Below are 17,903 nucleotides of genomic sequence, written 5' to 3'. Positions count from 1 at the left end.
TTTTTATAATCTTTAATTTGGAAAATGATCTTTCACCCTCAGCAACAGTAACCGGTAATGTTAAATAAATACGTAAAGCAATCGACAAATTTGGAAATGTGCTAATCAAGTTATTTTTAAATAAATATCCTAAAACATCAATTGCAGAGGAGGTAGATTTTAAATAGGTCGGTAAAATTTCAATTTCATTCAGCAAATCGACTGCATTTATATCAGAATGCTTAGTTTGAAAATCTGTCAATTTATTTTGCAAATCCGCGCAATACTTTAAAAAAATCCGCGTAAAAACGAAAAACAGTTGTTGTGATCACTTAACAATTCGAACCTTTCATCTAATTTAGTTATGGCAGTGTCTAATAAAAAAAAGTAAAAATTTACTTTAAAGTGTAACTCTGGATTTTGTATAGCGTCATCTCTTCCTTCATAATTAAACATAGGTCTTCGTTTTCTAGGTCGTACAGTGCCAACTGCTGGAAAACTAATTTCGCAGTCTAATTCTTCAGCAATAATTTTTGATTCATTAAGCATTTCTTTATAAGCTAAGTCTGTACGACATTCAGTTAAATATTTTTTTACTTCTTCTAACATTTTAGCAGCCTCTGGAAGTATCACAGTAGATTTCTGCATAATTTTGCTTACAGTATTAATTTTTAATAAAATATTATACCAAGTTACCAAGGAACAAACAAATTTGTACGACTTTATTTTTGAAATCAAAGAATATGCCAAATTTTTTGTGTCGTTATCTTTATTTGAATCACTATAAATAAAGAACAAAGCATCATAAATTTTTTCTAAATTAAAACGAAGGGCTTTCACAGCATCAATGCGGCTTTCCCATCGTGTATCGGAAAGTGATTTTAGAGTTAAAGTAGGCAGTTCTTTTTTTAAGACTTGCCAGCGCGATGTTGATGCCGAAAAAAATACATATAATTCTTGGACAATGGCAAAGAAATTTGTAACTTCCAAAGAACATTTTGCAGCATCATTTACAACTAAATTAAGACTATGCGCTGCACATGGTACATAAAATGCTCTAGGATTTATATCCAAAATTTTTTTTTGTGAGCCAATTTTTTTGCCTTTCATATTGGCACCATTGTCGTAGCCTTGGCCGCGCATGTCATTAATATCAATATTTAAGCCTTCCAAAAAATTCAATAAAAACGTCATTAATCCTTGTCCAGTTGTGTCAGTAACAGAGCAAAATCCAAGAAAATGCTCTCTTATCTCAACATTTTTTGTTAAGGGGTTAAGATAAACAAATCTAAAAATTATTGTAATTTGCTCTTCATGACTTATGTCAGGTGTACAATCTAAAATTATAGAATAATATTTACAATGTTTCAGTGTGTTAACAATGGTGTTTTTGATATTTTCTCCTATTACAGTTATCAGTTCATTTTGAATGTTATGACCAAGATAATGAGGCATATTGCGGTGTTCAGCTTTTTCAATGCGATTAATGTGCTCTGCTAAAACATTGTCAAATTTTGAAACACTTTCTATTAGTTTTAAAAAGTTTCCATTATCATTTTGAAATATCTTTTCTGTATGCCCTCTAAAAGCCAAATTTTGTCTAGCCAAAAACTGAATAATGTATATAATTCTTTCAATAACTGCCATCCACCTTTTTTTTCACGGTCCATTTGGGCCTGATTAATCGAATCTACAGTTCTTCCTTTCATTATATTTTGTTTTAAATCAACATATTGTCTCACACTTTGAAAATGTGCTACACTTTTTTCATGTCGTTCTATATTTCTCGATAAATGACGCCAATCTTTGTAACCTATTTCATCATTAAAAGCATTTATTGCACTGCTAAATAGTTTACAGTAAAAACAAAACACAGAATCACTAGATTTAGAATAAACGAGCCAGTCCCGTATAACCGTTTCATTATTTCCTAGTTTCTTAAGAAAATACGTAGTTGAAAATGATCGATTAGAATCATCTAATGGAAATGTAAAATTTTTTATTTGTACCGGACCTATTTCAAGTAGTGAGAGCTTGACATTATCTGAAATACTTTGTGGCCAAAGGGCAGGATCTGTCAATGAATCGATGATATTCGCATTCATTACTGAACTCGAATTATTACTGATATGATCAGAAAATGCAGTAGTTGTTACCGAGGCTGCTGCGGTCGGTGTTAATGTTGCTTCCGATGCTGACGTTGCTGAAATTTCTTCCATCGGAGTATCAGTAGAAGTTTCAGTAACACCCATCAATGTATCTTCAACAGTTTTTTCGAAAATTGGATTCATATCTGAACTTGTTGATGGTCCTGGTTGAACTTTCTGAAGAAACTTGCTTATAGAACTCGTGCATTTTTTCACTTTTTCTTCTTTTTCCAGTTTCCGTTTCCGATATTGGAAACCAGAAAGTTTTTGTCTTCCATCAGCCATCTGCAATAATTTAAAAAAATAAATAAAAATACTACAACCCTCTAGCCAGACGTGAGTTTCATTAATGTACAAAAAGAATTGTTTTACAGTCCTCGTTTAATAGGTAGTAACTTTAATAACATTCTTACCTTGAGTTTGACGATGCTGTATCTCTATGGGCACTTCTGCGGTGTTTCAAAACTCACGACACTGTACTATTTAATCAAGTAAAGTTAAAATAACGTAAAGCAGGAACTCAAGAAGTCACTGGTTTAAATTCAAATTTCAGATAGAAACTAAAAATTTTTTAAGAAAACCGATTTTTATAAACTTTGAAAGGCGGTCCTTTCCCCATTAAACCAATGGGACTCCTATTTCTTTAATTGTTAAAATGTCTCCTCCCATCTAAAGGGTTCCTAATTTTCGTAGAGAGAAAATATATCAACGTCATCTATTCTACGTAAATAGATATTTAATACAAAAGATTTTTTACCATTTTTCAAAGGTTTACCGAGAAGGATTGACCTTTTTTTGGTAACAACTTCCGCTCGAACACATTTAAGATTCACAGACGCCCCCCTGTTGATTCAGTTCTAAGAAGCTTCCTAAATTGAGTATTTTCTAAAAACTTTCAGATTTGTTCACGCCGAGACAGTGGCGTACACTTTAAAGTAGGCTATATAATATACAGCATATTAAGTGTAGGTAGGTACATCTTAGTAAAAAAGCGTTTGTGCATATGCGTATGTAAACATGGAACTTGTCATTCGTTATGATCCAGCTGCCGCCCCCTATAACCTGCCGCCCGGGTGCCGTGCACCCCTTGCACCCCCGCTTAAGACGCCACTGATTGGAACCCCAAAAAAGATTCAAAAAAGTTTGCCACTGCTGCCCTTGTGCTTCCCACTAAAACCTTATCTCCGAGGGGGCATTAATCATGGATTTACCGAGAATATGTACGCCGTAGAAAAGAAAACGTTTTAAACGAGAAATATAGATGTAATAATTTTGAACAAAAATGTTTATTAGTACTTTTTGTGTAGAATAATCTATTCTCTCACAAATAACTCTTGAAGGGACCGACGATTTTGAGTGTCAATTGCGTGTGAGAAATCAATTTTTTTTAATAAAATTTGTATCAACTCTACGGTAAAAATTCGGTGTTTGATGATCAGAATGTCCTATTGACAAAATTCAAAATTCGTTTTAAGGGTGGAGAGTGCAGCTTTTGTATACAATTTGTATTAAAGAGTAAATTTTAATTTGTATAGAAGCAGTAGGCGGAAAGTGGTAGAAACTGGCCTCAAATTTATCCAGGAGTAGATGCATAGAGGCTGAAGAAGAATACTCGCCATGTCAAATTACTTCTCCTGAGCTATTGTAGCATTTTTAAGACATGCTTTCCTAAGGCATACCCACTACACTACACCCTCCAGTTTTGACCATTATCCAGCATAGGTGATGATTTATTAAATTAAATTATCCCCTGCCGTTTCGTAGGGCAACCCTAATTCATGGACAATTACAGAAAAAACAAATACCTTGCTTGGAATACTAGTGTTATTAAAAAAATAAAAGAAAACAAAATTGATAGAAGTACTAGGTATTTAATTCATATGAAAAAAACAAATTTCATAAAATTCTTTGTAAAAAATACATTAAGTTCCATTGAACTGAACATACAGTGAGCACGTAAAGGTTGGAATAAATTCATTTTCTCGAGAATGGACGATTTTAGAAAAAAATTCCGAAACAGGTCAATTTTTATTTTTAAATTGCGACTTTTTGACATATGTGTCATACTAGTGACGTCACCCATCTGGGCGTGATGACGTCATCTATAATTTTTTTAAATGAGAATAGGGGTCGTGTGATAGCTTATTTGAAAGGTAATTTAATTCTCTATTCAGTAATATAGACACTAACATAATTATTTATACAGCGTGTCCAAAAAAAGTTATTTAAATTAAATTTATTGACATAAAAAGAAGAATGTGTGTAATTTATTTAACTCAAAATACATTTTACTGCTATCAGAAAACAGGAAATAAAGTTTATTTAACAAATAAATATCGTTTTAGCATTTTAGCCGCCCACTCACCTTCCTCTTTTTGAACATTTAATTTTTTTACATTTGAACATTTGATTTAAGGGAAAAGCAATGATTATTTTTCAAATAAACATTTTTTTCTGTGTTCTAAGAACCTTATAATGTATTTTGGACTAAATAAAAATTACATGCATTCTTCTTTTTATGTCAATAAAATTAATTTAAAAAAAATTTTTTAGACACCCTGTGTAAATAGTTATGTAAATGTTTATATTACTGAATAGAGAATTAAATTACCTTTCAAATTAACTATCACACGACCCCTATTCCTGTTTAAAAAAATCATCGATGACGTCATCACGCCCAGATGGGTGACGTCACTAGTATGACATATATGCCAAAAAGTCGTAATTTAAAAATAAAAATTGACCTGTTTCGGGATTTTTTTCACAAATCGTCCATTCTCGATAAAATGAATTTATTCCAACCTTTACGTGCTCACTGTATAACTAATTCTAGGGATGGCGGTTTTTAACAAAAAACCGGTTTTCGGTTATACCGGTTTTTTTTGCTTACGGTTTAACCTGGCGGTTATAACCGGTCAAAAAAAACCGGTTTTTGGAAAAACCGGTTTTCGGTTTTTTAATCCAATAGGTTACAAAGTTACATTTACAATTACAATTTTCCTCTCCTCCCAAAATCAAAAAATTCCCCAACCATTTCAACTTATAAAAAATTTCCCAGACTCTTTGAAATGGGATTTAAAAAAAATAATATCAACATAAATATTTTACTTAAAAATAAATTGGATAATGCAATATATCTTTTATTTTTACTACAATCAAAAAAATGTATCATGTATTACTTTTAACACGTTTGTATATATTTCTAGAATAGGTACATTTTAACTAATTTAATACTTCCTGTATGGGTGTATCGTTTTGAAAACGTAGGGAAATTCTTGGAGATTCGTATTCGTAATCAGTAATACGATATGCATAGGCAGAGCATTATTTTTGGTAATCAGATAAAATCATTCACCGACTTTCAATGTCAAGAGTTTAAGAGTTTAGTGTGAAAAATAGATGATGCTTGGCTTGCGTCTAATTCATACAGACACTTCTTATGTAAATATTATGATTACAAATACCTTTTCAAGGAAATATTACATAAAACTTAATAACTGATTCTGCTGGCTGATGTGAGATTGCACTTCAGTTTGCTTCTGTATTTATAAAATAAAATAAAATTTGAATTATGGTTTTGTTTGGAATAGTTACTTGAGAATAATAATTATTATGATTGGGATCCCAAATAATACCTAACCTAATCCTAATCACCGTAAAAACCTAATAACCGGTTTTTTCTTTAAAAAGAAAAAACCGGTTATAACCGTGACAAAAAAATAACCGGTAAAACCGGTTATTGCGAAGTAAAAAAACCGGTTTTAGGTTTAAACCGGTAGGTTTTTCCCATCCCTAACTAATTCTACTACAACAAATATTTATCACAAATTATACAAACGCCAGAAATTAAATAACATCAAAAAACAACAGCATTACACCAGTATTATGACTATTACAAACAACGCAATAGTATATCTAAACTTATAAAACAGTTAGGCTTGGATTCCGCGTACCAAACAAAAGTTTATTAATAGCAAGCTGAAATAGCTTAATAAGCTTAATAGCTTATCGGTGTCTAGTCAGACAAACTTTGATGTACGGGAACACTGTAACAGGGGAAGTTTTAATTGTGGAAAAGGTTACAGATTTCGAACGTCAGACTACGAGATCTTCCCATGTACAATATTTTGTCGGACAGAACTTCCAATTGATTTGTCAGATACCCTTTCATTAAACTAAAACATGGAAAAATCAGACTGCTCTTTACCACCAATATAATTCATGTCATTTGACGTGTTCTACGTGTCGGACTTATTAAAAATGCAAACGTATTCACAAACATTTTTTCATATATTCACCCCCCCCCCCAACTAGGCGTTATCAGTGTCTTCACAAACACGTGTTTACTAATTTTTATGCAAAATTCATGCCCTCAAATGTAACCCCCTACTGACCCCAGTTTTTATAAATAGCAAATGTAGTTGAGTGATGCATCATTTGAAAGGTATTTTTTTTTTGTCTATACGACCCTCTATATTTTTTTTAATTTGCGGAATAACTTTAAAGATAATTTTGGATTTAACTAGTTTATAATAAATTTTTTAACTCAAAAATTATCTTCAAATTTATTACGTAAATTAAAAAAAAAGAATGTGTGTACTTTGTACGCATGTAAGAAGTTATACTTCTATTATATGATTCCAACGAAATCAATATACTTTAAACAGTTTCTCTACTACTTTCCAAAAATTTTTATTAAAACAATACCAAAAATTAAAAAAATAAAAGAATAAAACACACACAAACACATTGAAAAATGCCACAAATGATTTCTGAACAATAATTGTTGCCAAAAATTTTAATTAAATACGTATTTTCTGAAAAAAATTATATAATAATATACTTACAATCATAAAATCTATAAAAAAAAACAAAAAAAATGATATAACTTGCATTGGGCTTGAACCTACTTCCCGTGTATCCCGCTGTACGAGAGTCGAATCGATTTCAAACTGCACCACCTTCGCGTATACGTAATGTGGGAATATACACAAACTGAACAACATTTTGACATTTTGTTTATATGAATTTTTATTAGTTTCATTTTTGTCGAATTAAAATACAACAATATATAGAGTAAGAAAACGATACACTAGATGAAAATTTGTAGAAAGTTTGTTCGTAATCAGATTATGTAAATTAAAGCATTGCCTACTAGGGGTATAGCATAGCAAGTACTAGGTAAGTACATTATTTTTTTTTACATTTTCCAAATAGGTATGAAGATAATTTTTTATTGGAATACAACTGAAACATTTAGAATTACGTACCTGTGGCTTTTCAAAACTATTTAAACAGTCACTATAATTATAAATTTGATTTTATTTCTGTCCTCACAACAATAAAAACTAATATATTATACAACATTTTTGTTTACCGGTAACCTCCATATTGAACAATTATTGACAGATCATTTCAACACCCAATCAGAGGCCGTATAAAGACTAATACCAAACTGTCGGTGTGCGCATGCGCGCAGATCAATATAAGTTCACCCTCAATCTCAATCGCGCCTAAAGAAGTATAACTTAAAAAAAATTAAGTTGTCATGTAGAGAAAAAATTACCTTTCAAATTATGTGCCACTCGACCACACTTATTTAACAAAAAGTGGGGGTTGATGAGGGGCAGTAGGGGCTTACATTTGAGGGCATGGATTTTGCATGAAAATTCGTCCCCCTCCCAATATAAATTGACGTTTTTTTTTTTAATTTTGAAGCTCTTGGTTTCTGAGTTTATGTAGGGTCAAATTTTCGTTGGAACAGACTATACAGGGTGTTTCATTAATAATTGTCCATATAGTAACTGGAGAAACCTTAGCACAAAATACGAAGATTTAACCTAAAACACTTAAATAAAATGTGGTTCGTTACTGAGTTACAGGGTGTCTTATTTAAAAATTTAAAAACTATTTTTGCTCAGCATTTTAAAACCATTCGACGTATCATTTTCATACTTGGCAGGAAGTATAGGTACTGTACAAACTACTAAATTTTGTTTAAAAAACGTTTCTGGCCTGTTTCCAGAGGCGTACGACGGGGGAAAGTGAATGGTTGACCCTTTCCAAATTCTACGTCACTGGCGGAATTGCTATTTTAGTTTAATTTTTGGATTCTCCAATATTTTCTATGAAAATAATATCCTCTTTATTCGTAACGATAAAGTCATAAGTTTTCGAGATCTTTGAAGTTAAAAATGAAACGACACGGTTAATTTGATTAGTGTAGTGTATCCCTTCATTTTTAATTTAAAATATCTCGAATACTAATCATTTTATCGTTACGAATGAAGAGTATATTATTTACGTAAAAAGTATTGGAAAATCAAAAAATTACACTAAAATAGCAATTTCGTCAGTGGCGTAGAATTTGGGAAGTGTCAACCAGCCACTATCCCCTGTCGTACGCCTCTGGTAGTAGCTAGAAACGTTTATTTATCTTAATTTAGTAGGATATACAGTACCTACACTTTCTGCCAAGTATAATAAGGATAGGCCAAATAGTTTCAAAGTACAGGGTACAAATAATTTTTAAATTTTAATCATATGAATCATATCATAAATTAATCAAAATAACTGTGCTGTTTCATATTTAACTTCAAATATCTCGAAAACTAATGACTTTATCGTTACCAATGAAGAGTATATTATTTACGTAGAGAGTATTGGTGAATCTAAAAATAGCACTAAAATAGTAATTCCTCCAGTGGCGTAGAATTTGAGAAAGGTCAACCATTCACTATCCCCTGTCGTACGCATCTGGTAGTAGCTAGAAACGTTTGTGTATCATAATTTAGTAGGGTGTATAGTAGTCGCACTTTCTGCCAAGTATGAAAAGGATATGTCGAATAGTTTAAAAATTCTGAGCAAAAATAGTTATTAAATTTTTAGATAAAACACCCTGTAACTCAGTAAGGAACCACATTTTATTTAAGTGTTTTAGGTTAAATCTTCGTATTTTGAGCTAAGGTTTCTCCAGTTAATATATGGACAATTATTAATGAAACACCCTGTATAAAGTTTGCTATTGAATAAACTTAAAAACAACCTATTAGTTTTCACAATCATAAACTTGTCAGGATGACACGTTCCACAATTAAAACTTCCCCTGTTCCAGTGTTCCCGCACAGCAAAGTTTGTCCGACTAGACACCGTTAAGCTATTAACAAATTTTCGGCTTGCTAAAATTTATTAATCAACTTTTTTTTGGTACGCGGGATCCAGGCCTAAGTAACAAACAATGCACAATGAAATTAATCCTAAAACTTCTTACAGTATAAAACAAATAAAAAACATAGTACGTTTTCGTAAAACCCGATTATTTAACGTTTATTTACTTTATTCTTACACATCCATGATAAAACTAACAGCACCGATTATATTGGATAAAAATTTTGTTTGAGCCCAAAGTATTTCAGTATAAATAAGATTTCAGAATGAGAATAAACGAAATGAGATGGATTTTACCCTGAACAATGTGAAATTAGTGATCATCATATTACCTATATACTATAATACATTATATACTATTCAAATAACCTCAACGGAAGACACGAAAATGGAGTAGGTATCATCTGAAATCAAGAAACTGCCAGACATATTGGAAATAATACTCCTCCTTCAACTTAATACCTATTGTAAGAAACCAAACCCTTAGACTGCGCCTCTGGAAGGTTGCTGTGAGCAGAGGCGGATTTGAAGATTTGCCGCCCCTGGGCTATACACAATTTTCCGCCCTCTCCCCTGCAATTTTTCATTTTTTTACCAAAATTTGCCCCCTCTGAATTCTGCCGCCCTGGGCTATAGCCCATTCAGCCCATATGTAAATCCAGCCCTGGCTGTGAGATGCGTATTGTCAACCACCAACACATAAATAGCCTCTCAGAGCCCGGTGCCTACATGGTCCAATGCCCTAATTTTGTGTGGTCTGAATATTTCTTTTATATTTTAATGTTTTGCAGATGTGAATAGAACACACAGACAGTATTATATTAGCTTTTGCTATTATTTAGTTAACGAACGACTTTTGTGTGGTAAACACGAAATACACAGCTCCATCCAGTATCGTAATTTTCTTGGTAAAAAACCATAAACATAAACCATAAACACATGAGATTATTTATTAGTAACATCGTATTATACGTTTGGCCCAACGTATATATACTAGGCGAGCGGGAGATATCCCTAAAATGACCAGGTACTGACCACAGAGAGGTGAATGGCTAATTTTATTCATACTTTATATTTTTGAAGGTGCTGAAAACGAAAATGAAGGTTATTTTGAATTTTATGTGGGGGAACATTGTCAAAATCGCAATTTTAACCTAAAAATAAAAAAAAATGAAATCAAGTTTTTTTTTTGCGTTTACCTCGCTACAACTCTGTTCGATTTTAATATTTTTTTCTAAAGTTTTTACAGTATATAGCTCTAACATTTCTGAAGACAACGGTATCTGTTTTAAGCTTTTATTCTTATCCTGATAAAGGTTATGAATTTTTCAAAGGAAAAAGTGCGGATTTGTGCATTGCAAAGATTAATCGCAAACGTTGTATGACGAAGTTTAAAATTTAGCTTCGTAATCACGTTTATGTTAAAGTAGAGAGTACAAAGAAGTTTTCTGGTAAGTTTCAGATGAAAATGTTTTATAGAAAAAAAATATTGCAACTTTTATTATCGACGGACTTTTATTATTAGAAATCCCCAATACATATAACGGTTATTTTTCGAGATACTGACCATGGATGGTGAATGGCTAATTTTGATCTTAGATTATGTTTTTGACGGTGCTGAAAACGAAAATGAAATTTATTTTAAATTTTAGGTGGGGAATATTGTCAAAATCGCAATTTTACCATAAAAATCAAAAAAGTGATATCACGTTTTTTGCGTTTAACTCGCTACAACTCTGGTCGATTTTAATATTTTTGTCTAAGGTTTGTACACTATATTATGTTGCTCACTTTTTTGAAGACAACGGTATCTGTTTTAAGATTTTAGTCTTATTCTAGTAAAAGTTATGAATTTTTTAAAGTACAAGGTGTAGATTCGTGAATTGCAAAGTTTAATCGCAAAAGTTAACAAACAAAATTTATCTTATTATTCACGTTTATGTTAAAACATAGAGTACAAAGAAGTTTTCTGGAAAGTTTTAGTCACAAATGTTTAATAGAAAAAAAAAATGGCTCAAATTTTAATATAGACGTTATACATCCCCAAAATAACGCTCATTTTTCGAGATACTGACCATGGAAGGTGAATGGCTAATTTTGGTCTTATTTTATGTTTTCGATGGTGCTGACAATGAAAAAGAGGTTTATTTTGAATTTTATGTGACGGAACATTGTCAAAATCGCAATTTTAACCTAAAAATGAAAAAAAAAGTGAAGACACGAATTTTTACGTTTAACTCGCAACAACTCTGTTCCATTTTAATATTTTTTTTCTAAAATTTCTACGGCACATATTTCTTACCTTTGTGAAGACTATGAAAGTAACTGTAGTCTTTCATTCTTTTTTTTATAAAAGTTATGAATTTTTAACAATAAAAGGTTCAGATTAGTGAATTGAAGAGTTAAATCGCAAAAATTAAGTGACAAAATTTAAAATTTATCTATTTGATTACGTTTATGTTAAACCATAGAGTTCAAAGAAGTTTTAGGTCTAGATTTGTTATAGAAAAAATATGGTGCAACTTTAAATTTTAAGAAAGACGTGGTTTAACTTTTTTTATTTCTAGGGCAAAATTGCGATTTTGACAATTTTCTCCAACCTAAAATTCAAAATAAACTTGATATTCGTTTTGAGCACCATCAAAAACATAAAGTAAGATCAAAATTAGCCATTCGCCACCAATGATCAGTATCTCGAAAAATTAGCGTTATTTTGGGGATTTATAACGTAGATGTTAAACGTTGCACCATTTGTTTTTTATAAAACATTTTGATCCAAAACTTTCCAGAAAACTTCTTTGTACTCATGTTTTATTTTTGAATTTGATTTAAAATCTATATTTCAAATTTTGTCAGTCAGATTTTGCGACTAAACTTTGCAATTCACGAATCTGCACCTTGTACTTTAAAAGATTCATAACTTTTACTAGAATAAAACTAAAAGCTTAAAGCAGAAACCATTGTCTTCAAAAAAGTGAGCGATATATAGCGTACAAACTTTAAAAAAATATATTACAACTGACCAGAGTTGTAGCAAGCTAAACGCAAAAAACGTGATTTATTTTGTTTTTATTTTTAGGGTACAATTGCAATTTTGACAATATTTCCCCACCTAAAATTTAAAATAAATTTCATTTTCGTTTTCATCACGGTCAAAAACATAATCTAAGATTGAAATTAGCCATTCTCCACCCATGGTCAGTATCTCGAAAAATAAGCGTTATATTGGGGATTTCTAATGTCGACACTAAGGGCCGGTACTTTATGTCCCGGTTAAACCTCGGTTAGCTAACCGGGGTTTAATCGGGACAGAAAAGTACCCCATAGGGCCTCTTGCGTTGTAATAAAAGCAATTATAATTATTACTATAATTATTTATGAATATAATAATAAGTATAATTGCGTTTATGTCTATGTTTTGCATATATTTCTGTCCCGATTAAACCTCGGTTAACTAACCGGCTGTTAACGGAGACATAAAGTACCGGCCCTAAAAGTTGCACTATTTTTTTTATAAAACATTTTGATCTAAAACTTACCAAAAAACTTCTTTGTACTCTCTACTTTAACATAAACGTAATTAAGAAGCTAAATTTTTAACTTCATCACACAACTTTTGCAATTAAACTTTGCAATGCGCAAATCCGCACATTTTCCTTTAAAAAATTCATAATCTTTATCGGGATAAGAATAAAAGCTTGAAACAGGAACCGCTGTCTTCAGAAATGTTAGAGCTATATACTGTAAAAATTTCAGAAAAAAAATATTAAAATCGAACAGAGTTGTAGCGAGGTAAATGCAAAAAAAAACGTGATTTCATTTTTTTTATTTTTAGGTTAAAATTGCGATTTTGACAAAGTTCCCCCATATAAAATTCAAAATAAACTTCATTTTCGTTTTCAGCACCCTCGAAAATATAAAGTATGAATAAAATTAGCCATTCACCCCTCCGTGGTCAGTATCTCGAAAATTAAGCGCTTTTTTGAGGGTGTCCCGCTCGTGTATACTATCTAATTACAACTACACCTTATCCAGGTACACGCTCTTACAGTTGACAAACTACATACATATATGACATAAGTAAAGCATTCTACATAGAATTGTCCAATACTTCAAAAATTCTTCCAAAAAAGGATTTAACTTTGATTAGAGGTGATCTAAATGTCAAGATTGGTAGGAGACAATGGAGAGAGTTTATAGGACAGTTTAGGCTAAAAGAAAAAAATGAACGAGAATACCTATCAGGTGAATTTGCAGCATAAGAAAAGTTTGTGATTACTAATACTTACTTCAAACTCCCTTACAGAAGATTATACATATTATGCTAATGCTCAATGCCTTCGAGATGTGGTGTTACAGACGCATCTTAAAATCCTATGTACTGACCAAGACCTGATGATGCTTTGCATATTGTAGAAAGCTAAACCGGTCGTCTGGGGTAAATACAGTCGGAAAAAATGAAAGAATAGGGCTTTTCATTCACAGTCATTTGTTTCGAGCTTCTGTCATATGTTGTATAAACCGTGTATATTAATAATTATACACAGATTAGACAATATATGACAGAAGCTCGAAACAAATGACAATCGATGAAAAGCCCGTGAATGATCACATCAATCACTTATTTTGTATTTGCTATCTTTTTCTATAACAAACGTTTGTTATTTATAGAAAAAGACAGCAAATACAAAATAAGTGATTGATGTGATCGTTCATGGATATTCTTTCATTTTTCCGACTGTAAAAATTATTGTAAGTGTATTTTCATTTCATTCACTATGGACTCATATAGGCAACCTATAGGGCTTTTCATCGACTGTCATTTGTTTCGAGCTTCTGTCATGTGTCATGTGTTAATATTAATATATCTACGCCATACGTCTTTGGTTTGTATCATTGGTATATATCAATAACGTATGACGTAGATATATTAATATTATGTGACACATGACAGAAGCTCGAAACAAATGACTGTGAATGAAAAGCCCTATTCAACGCCTCCAAATGTTTTGGGGGCAAGTGCCGATTATTTTGAAAAATCTGTTAGTCTGCAAACATTTTCACATAATCTAATATTTACTTTATTAACATTCGTTGAATTTCACTTTCACTCTTTCCTTTCGTTTCGGGAAGCATAAAGTAAATAAAGACCATACCACAAAACACGAAACAACTGGTCAAAGAGAAACAAAATGCTAGGCCATACAAGTTCATAAATACCCTAAATAGAAAGGTGACGACAAAAGAGAAAAGGAAACCAGAACAGCAACCGAGAGCTGATCCAAAAGCTTTGGTACTATGAGAGAAGATCTCTCCCATAATGGTAAACGGTAGTGGAGATAACCCTAAGCTTATAAAAAAGATGAAGGCAATTGTGCTAGTAACTGGTAACCAAGACATCCCTTCCATATTGTATTGTTGAACATCTTTGAGGTAAAAGTAAACTGCAAGTGTAATTTCGGTAAGTAAAATACCTACTACCGATGTCAAAATTAGAATTTTTCTCCCTAATTTCTCTATTAATGCTACCGAAATACAATTTCCAACAACTTGTATAACTCCCACTGCATTTGTTAAAAAGTAGAGTGGTAGAGTGGAACCAGACGCTTTAAAAATAGTATCAAGATAACTTACGACTGAATTAACTGCAGAACATTGCGAAGTAAACATTAATCCTATGGTTATAATCAGAGCTTTTCTAGATCCAGCATCTTTAAATACCTCTAAAGCACCTTGTTCTTTTTTATTTAAAGCTTCAAATGAAGCTAATATCGATTTAAACTCATCATTAACGTCTTTTGCCATTCTCAATTTTTTTAGAGCTTCCTTTGCCTCATCTTCCTTATGCACAGATACTAGGAATACTGGAGTTTCTGGGATGAATATACCAAATAAAATAATAAACAAAATTAAAGGTAAGGCACACAGAAACGTTAGAAGCTTAAGAGAACAGAGCGGTCCTAATAAAAAACTAAACAAGACCCCTCCGTTCATGAAGATCCCCTGCAAGGTTGAGATCGCTCCTCTGTTATGTACTTCTGAGATTTCTGAAAGATATACTGGTGTAATAGCGAATGCCATTCCTATAACTAGACCATTTATAAACCTACATATATAAAAAATGGTTATGTTTCTTGCATAACATAGTATTGACAGACAAATAACGTTCGTAACTGCCATTATTAGTAGAGTCTTCTTTCTTCCTATTATGTCGGAGAGCTTTCCAAATAGAAGCGGGCCAATTGCTGCTCCTAGTTGCAGTAAAGAGGCTATCCATGATTCTTGAACTGCTGTTATTGGTTCTCCCAATGGATTGATATCTGAACTATTTGAAGTTAATTTTTCTATTGCAGATGAAGTCCAACTGAATAGACTCGATACGCCGAAGATAAATAAATTAGCTGAAAAAAAAAAGATATTTAAATTACAAATACTATAAATATAGTCTAAGAGCTGGGAGCGGATTTTGTGCGTGATAAGTAATATGGAAAAACTATATGGGGATATATTGAACTAAGTTGTGTACATTACTTTCTCCAACGGCCGGAAACCAGAGTGGGGGCCTAGGGTAGATAAAGGGGTCAAAGTCGCGGTTTTTATTATTTTTATTGTGACGCTCTTGATAGAGATAATGCATCAAAATTTGGGAATAAGTAGGTCATGACGTAACTAATTAAAATCTCCAGGGGCGGAAACCTGCGTGCCCGACAAAGGGGTGGGGGAAGGGGTGAATATAAAAATTTTAATTGGGTTTTTTGTGACGTTTCTGATCGATAAAGTGCACTAAAATTTAGGAATAAGTAGACCATGACATAACTAAGTAAAATCCCTAGAGCCGGAAACCAGATTGGGGAACGAGGGTAGTTGTAAGGGTTTTAATTCGCGGTTTTTATTATTTTTTTGTGACGTTCATGATCGAGATAGTGCACCAAAATTTGGGAATAACTAGTTCATGACGTAACTAATTAAAATCTCCAGGGGCGGAAACCTGCGTGCCCGACAAAGGGGTGGGGGAAGGGGTGAATATAAAAATTATAATTGGGTTTTTTGTGACGTTCCTGATCGAGATAGTGCACCAAAATTTGGGAATAAGTAGACCATGACATAAATAAGTTAAATCCCCAGAGCCGGAAACCAGAGTGGGGGACGAGGGTAGATATAAGGGCTCAAAGTCGCGGTTTTTATTATTTTTTTTTGTGACGCTCTTGATAGAGATAGTGCACCAAAATTTGGGAATAACTAGTTCATGACGTAACTAATTAAAATCTCCAGGGGAGAAAACCTGAGTGGCCGACAAAGGGGTGGGGGAAGGGGTGAATATAAAAATTATAATTGGGTTTTTTACATACATGTTCCCCGGGGCTGGGGTTGTACGAATATGTGTGTGTGTGGAATGTTTATTTAAAGATGGAGTTACTAGAAATACAATGATCAATTTGGATAGTGAAATAATTGTGAAAAGTGATAGTTTTAATAGTTTTAAGTGTCTAGGATCGGTATTAAAGAGTAATGGAGAAATAGATGGAGATGTGCAAGCAATAGGATTATGGTTGGATGGATGAAGTCAGTAGAATGAAGCTAGAGGTGCGTTGTCTGACAAAAAATATAATGAAGCTGAAGGAAGAATTCTAGGATGTACAGATCTGAATGTTGGACAGTTAAAAAGAAATAAGGCCAGAGGATTCATCTGGCGGAAATGAGAATGCTTTGATGGATGAGTGGACTGAGAAAAAAGGATAAAAATAAGACTGAGTATACTAGGGGAGTCTAGGCATTACACCAATTGATGCCAAAATGACAGTGTAGATTAGAGTCACCTAATATGAAGCATCGCTGAGGTGCAAGTTTCTGGAAGATGCGTAAGAGAAAGACCTGATGAAAGACACTTAGGGAAGATTATGAGTGATTCAATTTCTTGATAAATTATCAAGATTTAACATGTAGAGATACATATGGCAATAAAAAATATAAATATATATTACCTATGACCGCTGAAAGATACAAAAAGGTTCTATTTTTTCTTTGTGGTCCATCTTCTTTCTTCAATAGAAGTTTCCCTTCTACATTCTCACAAACACTTTTATAAACCACTTCAGACCGTTGCTCCATTTTTTTTCAAATTATTATTTATCCAGACAATCTTAGATATTTATACGACAATTTTAAAAATCTCTTGAATTTTATTTGCTTCTGTTTTAACATTGTAAATCCAAAATACACATGGCCTTTCATTAAATACAGTTTGCAAATATACTTGAACCGAATATCTTATCGGAGATTAGGCCATTTTTGGGAAAAGTTATTTACCAGCAATTTTATTGCTGGAATCGAATCATATGATTGTATATACAGTAGAAAGTCAATAATCCGGATTAATTGGGACCGGACCCCATCCGGATTATCAAATTATCCGGATTATCGAAATTACCCCAAAAAGGCCAGTATAGACATTAAAGTACAACAAACGTTTTAAAATTGTATGTTTTCACTTGTACAGTAAAGTGTCTAGAGGTGAAATTAATCAAAACATTTTTTTATGTTTAAACACTGTATTGTAATTAATTTATAATAGCACCATGTGTACAGTAAAAACATCAGACACTATTTGGG

At 32.3% G+C, this 17,903-nt stretch overlaps 1 protein-coding gene across 1 annotated transcript; it reads right to left on the bottom strand.

Annotated features, from left to right (window-relative positions):
* Nucleotides 1-3,981: 3,981 nt before the first annotated feature.
* LOC114342132 (facilitated trehalose transporter Tret1-like) lies at nucleotides 3,982-17,590 on the bottom strand. Its single transcript, XM_028292919.2, has 2 exons — nucleotides 17,276-17,590; nucleotides 3,982-15,694 (listed from the first exon to the last, which is right to left on the bottom strand). Exons 1-2 carry the CDS (start codon nucleotides 17,400-17,402, stop codon nucleotides 14,370-14,372), a joined length of 1,452 nt encoding a protein of 483 aa, XP_028148720.1. The 5' UTR covers nucleotides 17,403-17,590; the 3' UTR covers nucleotides 3,982-14,369.
* Nucleotides 17,591-17,903: the final 313 nt, after the last annotated feature.

The sequence above is a fragment of the Diabrotica virgifera genome, chromosome 8 (genome assembly GCF_917563875.1).
Source record: "Diabrotica virgifera virgifera chromosome 8, PGI_DIABVI_V3a".
Taxonomy (NCBI): Eukaryota; Metazoa; Arthropoda; class Insecta; order Coleoptera; family Chrysomelidae; genus Diabrotica; species Diabrotica virgifera.
Note: the sequence above shows the minus strand (reverse complement) of the source record. Positions and strands in the feature narration are given on the sequence as shown.

Bases quoted from the DNA above. Each gene is read 5' to 3' on its own strand.
- LOC114342132 (XM_028292919.2), bottom strand. From the start codon at position 17,402: ATGGAGCAACGGTCTGAAGTGGTTTATAAAAGTGTTTGTGAGAATGTA. The intron at 15,695-17,275 runs GTAATATATATT...TTTTTTTTTCAG, and splicing joins GTATCTTTCAGCGGTCATAG to CTAATTTATTTATCTTCGGC.